This window comes from Harpia harpyja, chromosome 20 (assembly GCF_026419915.1).
Source record: "Harpia harpyja isolate bHarHar1 chromosome 20, bHarHar1 primary haplotype, whole genome shotgun sequence".
In the NCBI taxonomy this organism is placed as follows: Eukaryota; Metazoa; Chordata; class Aves; order Accipitriformes; family Accipitridae; genus Harpia; species Harpia harpyja.
The window spans coordinates 12608703-12621375 of record NC_068959.1 but is presented as its reverse complement, the minus strand read 5'-3'; the positions used below and the strand labels follow the sequence as shown (position 1 = coordinate 12621375).

Genomic DNA, 12673 nt, shown 5'->3' with positions numbered 1-12673 from the left:
CTCTGCCAGGAAGGATTTGCTTGCTGCTATCCCCGGGGCCCTGACGGACAGGACCCTCCTGGACAGGGTCCCCTGCCTCCCACCACATCAGGGCAGCACCCGGGTGGGGGGACGTTCAGCAGAGCCCCAGTGGTCCCTGGGCAAAGGGATGCCCTGTGGTGGCAGCAGGTGACAGAACCCCCGGTGCCCGGCGGGGGCATTACCTGTGAATATGGGGAGAGGGTCCCCAGGGACTGGAGGCGGCAGGAGGCAAAGTGGGGGGGGAAGAGAGAGAGAGAGAGAGACAGCACACGGTTAAGGAGAGCAGTGACAGACTGAGGTCCCACAGCAGCCCGTTTTCCCCATGCCAGGCAGTGAGGGTGGCTGGTGGCACAGCCACAGCCCAACTATGGCAGGACACAGGGCAGGGAGCCCCCGGCCAGGAGGGGAGCTGGTGTGAGGATGGCATCTCCTGAATAGGCAGCCTGCACCCCTTCTCAGAGACCTCGGTGGAGTGGCTGCAAGGGGGGGGAAGGCAGTTGCTGGCCCCGTGGTGCTCCAGAGTGGGCCATGGCCATGCTGCCTGCACCATCACCGGGTGGGCTGGTGGAAACCAGACTTGTGACAAGCCTTGGGACTGGAGATGTAAGAGATGCTGCTGCTGGCCATTACAAAGTCCTCTTCCAGGATGACCTCAGGTCCCCCATCTCTGTGTGAGCTGGTCAGACCCTCTTCTTCCATGGACTTACTGAATTCATCCAGCAGCCCCAGCCTGCCTGGGGTAGTGGGACAGGGCAATCCCATGCCACATGCTGCTTGGACATCATCTCATCACACACTTGCAAAAACGCACTGACCAAGCCCCCTTCCCCTGGCTGTGGGGCCAGCACCCAACAGGGGCAGCCCTGCCGTGCCGGGGCTGGGTGGCCAGGAGGATTGCCTGCCAGGGGCCAGGCTTTGGTCTGAGCCTGCTGGCTGTCTGTCTCTCCATGCCGGAGGGATGCATGTGTGCTGCATGCCCTCCTCCTCTCCTGCTGCGGGCTGCGATGGGTGAGCTCTCTGCCACATCACTCCCAAGGGTGACGTCTCCTCCTGCGCAGCGCTGTCTGTCCCTGCATGTCGGGTCTGTGGCACAGTGTGCGCAGGGCGCTGCCATCGGCTGATTAAGGTCGCTGGTTTCTTTCTTACTCTACAGCACCACCACCAAGATTTCCCTTCCAGCCCAGGCCCTCTTTCCAGTGACAGGGAGCCTCTGGGAGAGGTCTTACCCCTGCTCCTGCCTCCCTGCAGCATTCCCACTGGAGTGAGCAAACCCACATGAAGTTTTCCCCATTGCCCCGAATCAGGGCCCGGCTCCCTGTGCAGCCCGGCGTTTGGCGTATCGAGACTCAGTACCTCCCCATAGCTATATCTTTCCAGCGTCTCATCCGACATGTATCTGTGATAGGGCTCGTAGGAAATGAGGTCAGGACGCTGCACTTCATAGATGGCTTTAATCTTGGGAAGAGCTGCCAGGTCTTTGTAATTAAGGATCTCATTATCCACTTTAGCCTAGGGAGAGGGAGAGACAGACAGAGAGACGGAAAGGAAGAGGAGGAGAGAAGGAAGGGAAGGTTGGAGCGCACAGTGTGGAGCCAGCACAGAGCAGACAGAGCCCACCTCACCCCAGCAGCAGGAAAAGGTAAGAGGAGATGCCTGAGAGGCAGCAGAGGGAAAGGGCAGAGGAGCTGGGAGAGTGGGACTGTGCCCCTCCGAGCGCTCCTGGTCTGTGCCAATGGCACTGGCAGCACGACATGCTTCTGGGGCAAGGGTGCATGGCTTGTCTGTGCTGTCCCCAAAAGTTGGGCTTGTCCCTTGGGAGATGCCTCACAGTGCAGAGCAACACTGGGAACTGCTGCGCCCTTCCCTGGGGCCGGAGCATCCGTCCTGCCCTGCGCTGAGGAGGGCTAGAGCTGTACTTACGCAGATGACACGGTTCGGGGAGCCAATGCTGGAACCGGGGGGTGAGATGGAAGTTTCTGACGTCCTTCTGTGCTGTGGAGGCAGAAAAGCGGAGGACATGTGAGAGCATGGTGAGGAGGGACCCACAATGCTGGGTGCAGCAAGTAAATCATTGGTTTTGGGGCTGAATTTCACTCAAGGTCCAGTTCCTCTGCCCTTTCATCTACTTGCTGCTGGTGCCCATGGCCGTTGCAGGCCACCCTGCTGTCCAGCTTTGCACTCTGGCCTCTCTCGGGGCCAGATCTGGAGTCAGGCAAGTGGCCTGGCAAGACCCAGCAGGCAGCTCTCCCCGTGGCCAGCTGGGTGCAGAGAGGGAGCAACAGCTCGAGGGGTGCGGGGGGGTTGGCGAGGGGACTGCTGTGCCCCCTCCCCGCCTGTGGCGTGGGCTGGTGCCAGCCAGGAGGCAGGTCCCCACTAACAGCCTCGGCCACAGCCACCCGCCGTCCTCTGGGCAGCGGGGACAGAGCTCGTGCCAGCCTCGGGAAGCTATCCCGGGCTTGGACACCGCCACGACAGTTCACCTCCAGCAGGGACTCGGGGGCAACATCACCCGAGACGTGCCACCTCTCGGAGATGACCCTCACCCTGCTGCCTACCTTTAGCTTCTTCTCTGCTCTGGCCGCCTGCTTGCAGATGGGGTGCCACACTTCGGAGCCTGAAACGCAGCAAAGGGAAAGTGTTTCAGCTCACCCCTGCTGCTAGGGATCGTCCAGCTCCCCCTGCCATGGGGGAGTCCCGTCCTGTCCCTGCCGCCTCCAGCACTGACTTGCAGCCCACGGTGCCCCGGGGGGTACGTGTCAGTGCTCTCCGTAGCAGCAGCCGCACTGAGCAACCGGTGTTATAGGAGTGCAACCCCTGCATGCTGGGGCGGCAGCTCCTGGGGGCCCCTGCAGGGGCACAAGGTAGGAACCAGAGTCTCTCCATGGGGAGCAGAGCAGGAGGGAGGCAGGGAGCCCCGAGGATGCAGAGGGAGGTCACCTGCTGGGTCCCACCAGCTTTCCTGCGTACCTTCTCCACTACAGCGCAGCCACAGGCACGCGCCCCATGGGGCAGTGGGGACTGATGTCCCTACTAAGAAACGAAACGGCTCCCAAGCACGGAGATGTAGTGGCCAACACTACTAAACTGTGACAGCAAACCCAGGTGTGGTTTTGGCGCAGCCCAACCAGTGCTTAGCCAGGCAGCTCCTGCTGGTTAAACCCGGGGTAACACTGAGCCCAGGACATCCACAGCCCCTCGCACGCCCTCTGGGCTGGAACCAGCAAAGCCACCGAGCTTTAGCCAGGTGTGCTCAGTGATGGATGCTGAGCACACCCATCCTGCTGTGCATGACAGGGCCTTACTGAGACCCCCACTCTCGCTCCCTCAGTGCACAATTCCCCTTTGCCACCCATGGGATCATTAGTGAGACAGGGTGACAGGCAAGCACAGGTTACTGACAGAAAACAAACCATCCCTCTGTGCTGGAAATAGCCCCTAAGGCAGCTCCAGGCAGGGATGAGCTCCTGCCAAAACCAAACCCAAACCATCCAGCTGTGCCAAGTGAAAGCCTTACCCCTCCGGTGCTGCTCGCAGCATAACCCAGACAGGGGGAGTTGGGGATGGTGGGGAAGGGGTCCTGGACCACCCTCCCCTGGGGCTGGGGAGAGCAGGGAGCCAGGCACCCTGCACCTACCCCAGCCTCTATTCACTGGGTGCAGGCCAGGGACACATCCAGGCATGCCCGGCAGCACTTTCCAGCTGTGCAGGGAGACCCCCAGTGAGCAAAAAGCTGCCGGTGATGAACAAAGTCTCCTCCAGCTCATTGGCAGGGAAGGTTTCATGGAGAGAAATGATTGCCACATGGCCCAGGAAGAGCGCAAGGGCTGGGGAGCAGCAGAGAAGGGGTCTCTGGCATTGCTGCACAGAGATGCCCTTTCAGCACCGATTGCCCTAAGGGCCTGAACCCCAAACGCCCCCACAGCCACCACACCTCTGCACAGCCACGCTGGTCCATGCCCTGACATGGGGCAGGGGGGTCCCTCCTCAGTGCAGCGGGATCCCTACCTGTGAGGTACATCTCCTCTCCTTCCGTGAACATCTGGTGGCAGCGGACACATCTGGCACAGGTAGGGTGGTAGTGCTTCCCTCCTGCCTGCAAGGACAAGCAGAGAAGAGAGGCCCCTGAGCAAGGCAGGACATGGTGACCTGCTCGTGTCCCTGAGGGCAAGTGGCCCTGGCATCGCTTGCTGCTGCAGACAACGACAAGGTGAATGGGGCAAAACTGCCCCCGGGCCACAACACATGGAGAAAACCAGAGACCACTTCATCACTAATGCTTCTCACTTGCTGGACTACAAGTCAGACTGGGAACCTTCTGCTCTCCTTGAACTGTCCAACACACAGGAAAACAGAGCCAGGAGGTCCCAAACCCCCAAGGAAGGTACCCCTACAAACCTCATCCCTAATAAATTGTCCTTGCACTCTGGAAATAACTGAGACCCTCTGCAGTAACACTCAGCCAAGCAGCCATGCTTTGCACCAGCTCCTTTCCTCTACAGCTTTGAAGAGAAACAGCAAATTTGGCCCAGGATGTCGCAGCAGGGAAGCAATAAAAGGAGAAGGGCCCCAAAGATAAATCTCACAAAGCACAGGCTTCCTTTTGCTGTCAATCCCTCCCTGGCTACCATCGCCAGCCCCTCTCCCTCAAGAAACTTTTCTCCTTCTGTGAAGCCATGCCCAAACTTCAGCTCTAGCGACATGCTATTCCCCAGCTGAGCGGGAGCTGGGCTGCTCCCTGTGCTCTTTGACAGGGATAACAGCTTTAATTGGTAGCTTGTTTCCTCTCAAAGTGTCTGCTAGCATTTCAATTACAGGCTCATTTTCTGGGCTGGGAGCTGGGAGGCAGGAGCTGGCTCAGGGCAGGAGGAATCTGGGCTGCGCTGTTAGAGCTCGACCCCAAAGGACATTTTACTCCCATAATAATCCAAGAGAAGAGGAAGGATAATTTAAGGCAGCAGAGGGAAGACGAGGCTCTTGCTGACAAAGAAGGGGGTTATGACAGACAGGGCTGCAGCCGGTTTGAAACAGAGAGGACCAACAGGAAACTTTGCTGTGAGGATAACTGAGAATCTGCCAGTTGGTTGCCCATAAAAACCAACCTGGAATTCAGTGTCCTTGGGATACAGATGGCAGCCAGTGGCTTTTGCCCTCCAGTTTATGCCAAAAATGAGTGGAAGGTTTTAGGGCAGGCAGGGGAGACGAGTGGGAGAGTTTGGACCCCTCTTCCTTTCATTGCAATGCACCCCAATCCAGGGAGGGGACAGCCCTGCACCCCGGGCACCTCCCTGTGCCAGCTGGCAGCAGCACAATGTACTCCTGGGCTGGCCCGAGTGAGCCCACAGCCCAAACATCCCCAGATGGCACCCAAAAGCTTGATAACACGGCAGGAAAGTCACCAGTGGGAGGGCTGCAGAGACAGACCTACCGTGAACGCAGAGGATCAGCAAGGAAGGCCCCAGCCCCAGTCCCCCAGGCTCTCCAGTGGGATGGGAGAGGCCCCCACGGCAGCCCCAGCAAGAAGCCACCCTGAGCCCCGGCCCAGCCACAGCACCCCACGGCAGGGGCTTGCACTGAACGCTTCGCCATCCTGAGCAAACACACCTGCTGGTTCCAGGCTATACAGATCCTAAACCAATTTTACCCCTAAAAGCCTCATCTGGAGCCCCTGGTGTCAGTGACATTGTGCTAACGGGCTCATCGCGTATCATGCCCATTGCTCCAGGCAGCTGACCCACCGCCCCACCAAGGCAGAGGCTCCCGACGGACGGCCAGTTCCTCCCGCTCTGCCCGAGCCCCTGCGCACAAAGCCCTGCCTCGGCAGCTGCCCACCACAGCACCGTGCCAGCACCCCTCCGCGGCAGGCACCCACCAGCCAGTGCACCCACGGCAGACACAATGAGCTGCATCAATTAGAGGAGACGGCCCTAAACACAGGGAAAAGAGATGAAAAATAACCCAGGTAAAGCCCAGCTCCTACTCACTTCAAGGCAGTGTCCCATCATCTGTATTTCCAGCTGGCTAGAGACAGCTAACGCAGGGGACATGGGGCCCTGGTGACCAATGTGCCACCTTCCCCAGTCCCTCTCTGAATCTGGGATGGGTTTGGTGCTCTTGGACCCTGTTAGTACCCCCAAAGGCTTGGTGTGCTGACAGTAAGGAAAAAACCCCTCACGTATATACAACTTCTCCTATGTAGACTATATGGGCTGCTGTCACAGGTCAGACAATGCCAAAAGGGGATGCCTTGCAGATCGGTGTGTGGATGTAGAGGGAGGCTGGCTGCTCCCCCAGCAGTATGTACCAGCCCAGTCTCAACTTTCATTTCAACACAGACCTTCTCCAAAAACTACCCATCTCAACATGCACCCACTCCTCCTCAAGGAGCAACTCTCCAAACCATGCACAAACCTTGTTCCTTTTACATTGGTTAATACTACAGCTCGTAAAAGGCTGCTAGAGGCTGCAAGGGAAGAGACCTGCTCGTTATCACTTCGAGTCCCTTAAAGACTCATTAATCATCCAAGCCTGGCTGCGCAGCTCAGAGCAGTTGGGAAAGCCCAGAGGCTGCCGGGATAGCACGAGAAGGCTCCTTAAGGCCTAAAATTATTTAAAGGCATCCTTTCCATTTCATGCTCTGCCGGAGAAGACAATTAAAGCCTCTGGTTTTACAGATCATTCAATACTACGAGCAGGCACGTACCTGGGGAGGGTGGGGATCGCGGGCTCAGCCCTGGCCGTGGGGAGGCAAGGGGTGCCCGCAGTGCCTGCAGGTTCCGTGGTGCTCACCTGGCACAGCCCTCCGGCACCCAAACCCTACGCTCCTCTCGGCTCCATGACGGCACCTACGAGGAGGTGGCAGCTCGGCTCTGCCCACAGGGACCCGGGTGCCAAGGCGCGTTACTTCCAGCCCACGGCGTCCCATTGCACAAGGAGGGCTCCCGTGCCTGGGCGTGGGTGCGGCAGGCAAGGTGCTAATGTGAGATGACTGCTGTCCAGAGCATCTTGTGGGATTCAGCCAGCTTCTTCCCATGGCCTGGCATGGGTGGGCAAAGCTGGCTGGCCCCTCCAGCCAGAAAGAGCCAATGTTGGGAGCAGAGCTGGGGATGGAGGGCACAGGGGGAGGCAGAGAGAACTAGAGCTACTGCCAGGACAAGAGCCAGGGGAAATGGAGGTGCGGGAGAAGAAGGAGGGCTGTTCCCTCGTCACCGTCCCAGGACTGTCTCCAGCTTGAAGGTGGGCTGCCACTACCCCACCTGTCATGGCCTGCAGAGCTGCTCTCTATCCATCCCCTCAGACAGGCAGCAGCAGGAACATCCTACGCTCGTCCTGACTCCACTGTGGTTGCACCAAGCAAGGAAAACCCCCGAGAGCAGTGCAACAAGTGGCTTGGAGGCAGTGGTGCCCGATGGTGCCAGCCAGGCTGGCAGCACAGCCTTCGAGCCCGGGGCAGGGGTCCCAGGGCCCCTCTGGCTCCTCTCACCCACCCTCACCCCCTGAACATCCCGTACCATGTAACACGCAGCCTCCTTGCCCTGCTGGGATGGCTGAGGATGCTCTGTCCTGGCACGGGGTTATCAGGAACCCAAACACCCGGGGGAACAGCAGCAGGCATTCAATGTCAGGGGAGCCTCTGGCTTCACCCCGCTCCATTCAGACATTTGCTGATCAAGTAGCCCCATGATGGGCAGCCGGCCCGCGGCAGCTGCTGCGGTGCTGAGCTCACGCTCACAGCAGCCAGTGCTGGGACTGCTGCCGCCGAAGCCTGGAGTCAGCAGAAAGTCTTCCCAGGCAGAGGCAGCTCCCTGAAGAGGGAGAAGATGCTGGAGGGCTCCTGGCAGCTGGCTCCAGTTTCAGGGGAGGTTCCCTGGCCAGTCTGGGTGCTCTCAGGCCAGCCCAGCCAGCAGGACTAGAGGGGGTGACGACTTCTTGGCAGGCTGTGAGTGAAACAGGCTGGACATGTCCTGGAAGAGCTCTCAGCAGGCTGGAGACCTACACAGCCGCTGCCACTTCAGCCCACAGCACCTGTGGTCTGGCTCGCTGTGGAAGCACGGTACTTCTGATTTTGGGATACAGCTTCCTACCGCTGCTGTCTCAGGACGGCAGAGATGTGGGTGCCAATGTCACCCCAGGAGCACTTCCCTTCTGCTCAGCTGCGCAGAGGGGAAGGTCTCAGGAGTGACTGAGCACGCTTTCAGCATTGCTGCCTCTATGCCACCACAGCCCGGCTCCATAGTATCACCAGGTGGTCTAAAAATCACAACAGGCTTCATTCTGACATCTTTCTCTATGCCTCCTGAGCCTTTAGTTTACCCTCAGACCAGATTTTCTGGCTTTTTTTTAACCCTGCAAATATGGGAGTAGAAACAGAAAGCATGAGAGGACACCTCACCTCCAGGAGCAGGGACCACAGGCAGGATGTGACCACCCGGCTGGCGGGAAGGACCAGCCCTGGTGGACCTCTGTGCCCCTCCCCAGCGGCAACTCCCACTCCCCTTGCCAGCTGTGCAGCTCCACCATCACCCAAAACGTGCTCCATGGCCACCTGCACCCATGCTCTACTGTGGGATCCCCATGGGATCCCTGCATCCCTCGGTGGCTCGGCCGGAGCAGGTCCTGCTGGCCAGCGATGTGACGAGCAAAGCCCCCTCCCTATTTGGCCCAGGGAAGAGGACCCCCTGCTCCGGTTGCTGCCCTGCAATGGGGTGTGCCATGGGGACGGCTGCCTGTGGGCAGGGTGCTGCAGGAGCAGGCAGCCGTGCTGGATGTGTTTCCAAGGCAACAGGCAGGCTGCCTGCACAGGGATGCGCTCAGAAGGCAGGCTGGGGTGAGCATGGTGGGGACACTCCAGAGTCCGGCATGGCAGCAGCTGGTTAAGGCTGGTGTTCCCACATCTTGAGCTCCAGACACATCCCAGCACACCCTGGCCACTGTGTGCTCTGGCTGCTTCTGGAGCTCCAGTATCCAAGCCACCTCTCCAAAGCATGGTGGTGCTCCTTCCCCCACTCCCACCCCTAGAGAAGGTGGTCAGACTGTGTCCACATACCCGCTGCAGGAAGAGCCATGGAAGAGCCATGCAGGAAGAGAGACGGAGGGTAGCATGACAAGGGTGTAGGATGATGAAACTCCCACACCTCCCCAAAGCATGCACCTCTGGGTGGGATGCATGCGGTCCCAATTACAGACCGGGACGGGTTGGCTGCAGCCCCAGGACTCACCTCCAGGACCCTGCCGCTGATGTACCGGTCACAGGTCTCACACTTAATGCCAAATTGGGCATGGTAGTCGGACTCACAGTATGGGATGCCATCCCTTTGGGAGAGGGAGGAGAAGGGGGTTAGTGGCGGGGGAGCGGGGCTGGGCACCCCGTTGCTGCAGCCCCAGTCCCTGGGGGGGTGCAGCCTGGCAACGGCCAGCATGGCCAAGCCTGCTGCCAGGACGGTGGCACTCACTTGCTGATGTACTCGCCGGTGAGGATGATCCCGCACGTTTGGCACTTGAAGCAGCTGACGTGCCACTGCTTCTCCAGGGCCAGGAGGGACTGGCCTTGCTTGATCTCCTCCTTGCAGCCTGCGCAGTCTGGGGGGGACAAAAGCGGGGCGGGGAGTGTGGGACCACCACAGCTTCCCGGCGGGGGGCTCGGCAGCGCGGCAGGAACACCCACATCTGCTGGCCCATGCCGAGGCACTCTGGCCGTTTAACCTGGCACACCCCTTGCACCCAGAGGAAAGCACTGCCGCAGAGGACCCCCTTTTCTAGGGGATGCTGCTGTTATAAACACCCTGCTCCTGAGACCACTCCAGGAGAAGCCTCTTGGGGATCATTTCTTTATGAGGAATCATTTCTTTATGGGAATATGCCACCTCTGCTTGTTCCCAGCAAAGGAGCCAGGAGGAAAGCCTCCTGCTGGAGCTGGGACCCTCCGAGGCACCGTTGGCACCCAGCCGCCCCAGCCAAGCACCCGCCACAGCACAGCGCCAGGTCTCCCTGCAGGGCTGGCAAATTTGAGCCAGAGCGAGTGCCTGGGCTGCTGGGGCCATGCTGCCCTGGCGGGTCCCCAGGGGCTCTTCTCCGGGACAGGAGCGGTGGGAAGTGTCCGGGAGTGAGCGCAGCAGAGGAAGGGCTGTGCTCTCCGGCAGCCGCGTCCGGCCCCGCTGCAGTATTTACGAGACTCCCTTCCTTCCCCGCTTCCCCTGGCTCCCGTCAAGGCTGGGAGCAGGAAGCACATGGGCCTCGGACTCCTGACCTTGACTTCTCCTTGTCCTCTTCTCCCCCTGGGCAGCAGGTTTGCCCGGATGGGGTTTCTCCTTAACCCCATCCCTGCCGCCTCCCTCCCTGCTGCGGCACCAGGGAGGTGCAGCAGCACGGCAGAGGCAGCACAGGCAGCCCGAGCAGGCAGGCTTTTCCACTCAGCCCACCCCAGGCAGCCCTACACAAAGTCCCTGCCCGCTGCACAAAGCTAAGAGGGGAGGATTTTCGACCCCTGGCAAAAAGCAGGCTGGCCAGCTCAGCTGAGCCAGGATCTGTTCCTTCTCTCACACAGATCCTGCTGGTTTTTGAGTTGCTCGCAGGGCTGGGGCTGCAGGGAGAGGCTCAGCATCCTTCTTCTAGGGATGTCCTCCCTGCAGCGTGCACCAGCGTGGGCTCCAGTACGCACACCTCCCCTGCCACTCCTTCTGGGTGGCACTGTGGCCACCAGCCCCGGGCCACCTGGGCTGCAAGGCGCACACGCGGGCAGCAGGCTACATCTGGCTGCTGCCTGCAGCTGCCTATGAATAAAGCATGGTGCCCTCAGGTAACCCCGCTCTGCAAGCCGGGGAGGAGCGCTGGCGGGAAGGGGATGGGAAGGGAGAGGAAGGCAGGCGAGAGAGGCAGAGCGTGCGGCTGCCCTTCCTCTGCCCGCTGCCCTGGCCCTGCTATGGCAGACAGCGGGGTGCTGCGGGCTGGCCACAGCCTGCTTCTGGGCAGCTTGGGGTGCTGATGGGGGAAGATGGGGGAAGCCCTGTCCTCTGGCTGGGGCTCATTCAAAGCCTGCCACGTCCCCTGACTCCATCGAGGCCGTGGTAAGAGCTGGGGGCAGGCACCTTGGGGGGATCCCAGCGACCCATCTGCACCAATTCGTAACTCAACCCAAACGGCCACCACCAGTGCCACCATGGCGACTGGGTGACAAGGACCATGGGTGACACCACGGTCCTGGGTCCGGCCCTGGCTGCAGGACTCTGCTCCAGGCACTGATGCTCAGGGCTTGCTGAGCCGCAGCAGCATGGGCCCCCACGCGGCCCCCGCCACCAGCTCAGCCTGCTGACATGGCAGGGTTTGGGCACCATGGTGTGGCACAGCTCCCAGCTCTCCCTGCCTTCTGCCACCTGCCCACACGCTGCACTGAGACAGCTCCCCTGGAACCTGACAGCATCAAACATGGAGCATATGGGAGACAGTGAAGCATGGACCACACGTTAATGCTGCAGTCCCCTCACTCCGGACACAGGCTGAAGCGAGCCCTGTGTGCAGCAGCTCCGTGCCAGAGGGATGCTCTACCAGCCCCCAAGCACAGCACCCACAGGACGCTCCACAGTGGCCTGGGGCAGAGAGCCAGCAGCAAGGAAAAATGGGGGGCAAAGCATGGCACAAAGGGAGGGTATCCCAAGGAACAACCTGGGGTCAAAAGCAAGGCCAAACCCACCCAAAAGAGCCTGTCCATTGCTGTTGTTGAGTTTTAGCTTGGGTTCATTAGTGCATCAGGATGAGCCTAAGAAGCCTTTCGGTGCTTGCAGAGGCAGCGAATAACGCCAGCGTTGGGAAAGCCAGGTGAGCAGTCCCAGGGCTGGCACTTGGACACAGACCTTGGTGCAGCTGGACATACAGCAACATCTGGCCACTGCCTCAGAGCAAACCTGGCTCCAAAACCCTCCCCAGATAGCACCCACTGGGGTGGCAGCACCTGCCCAGGTCACAAACAGACCAAAGGAGTTTCCAAAACCAGTGGTGACCTGCAATCCTGGCTTGAGCTGTGGGACTACCCTGTTTCTCCTCTGAAACCTCTGCAAACACCCACACCTCATTGCAGTGCTGCACACTGGCTCCAAAGCCCATCCCGTCACCCTCTCCGAGCACCATCCAGGGGCATGCTGTCCCTCTCCTTACAGCCATCATGTAACACAAGAGCAGTCAACTTACGGCTGGGTCCATGGATCTTGATGGGTTTGGTGCTGATGAGAGAGTGGGAGCAGTTTTGGCAGACGCAGTCCTTCCCACTGAACGTGACCTTGTCTCCGATGGGGAATGGCTTCCTGCGGCCAAGGAGAAGTGGAGAGGTGTGAGCTGCTCGCTCCCCTCCATGCAGTGCTTGTGCTGCCCGTGAGCTCCTTTCCCAGAGGCCAGTGGGACCCACGGTGCTGGGGAGCAGAGGGGCTCCAGGCAAGGGCTACAAGGGGAGGCAGCAAATGCGCATGTGTGCTGGGGCAGGAGGACCAAGGCAGGCATTAAGACAGGTCTGCAGGCTGCAAAGGGAAGGGTTGGAGCCATTTCATTGCCTCCCAAGGATTTCCACTAAGATAACGCAGAGGAGGTACCTGCTATGGTGCTGAGTGGGGAACGAGGGGCTGCAGGCTAACTAACAGCCCTCTCCCTGGTACACAGCCAAGGGCTGTAC

The 12673-nt window shown here is 60.0% G+C and overlaps 1 protein-coding gene across 12 annotated transcripts in view; it reads right to left on the bottom strand.

The window, feature by feature from the left end:
* ABLIM3 (actin binding LIM protein family member 3) overlaps positions 1-12673 on the bottom strand; it is a 57371-nt gene that overhangs the window by 8684 nt on the left and 36014 nt on the right. For 9 of the 12 annotated variants that reach the window (XM_052771889.1, XM_052771886.1, XM_052771891.1 and 6 more), the window contains exons 4-11: positions 12199-12311; positions 9471-9597; positions 9237-9330; positions 4027-4114; positions 2577-2635; positions 1942-2013; positions 1375-1530; positions 204-233 (exon numbers count right to left, since the gene is read on the bottom strand). In XM_052771889.1, the coding sequence (XP_052627849.1) occupies positions 204-233; positions 1375-1530; positions 1942-2013; positions 2577-2635; positions 4027-4114; positions 9237-9330; positions 9471-9597; positions 12199-12311 (739 nt within the window). The remainder of the gene's footprint in view (positions 1-203; positions 234-1374; positions 1531-1941; positions 2014-2576; positions 2636-4026; positions 4115-9236; positions 9331-9470; positions 9598-12198; positions 12312-12673) is intronic. The other 3 variants (XM_052771895.1, XM_052771896.1, XM_052771897.1) reach the window with 1 other exon arrangement.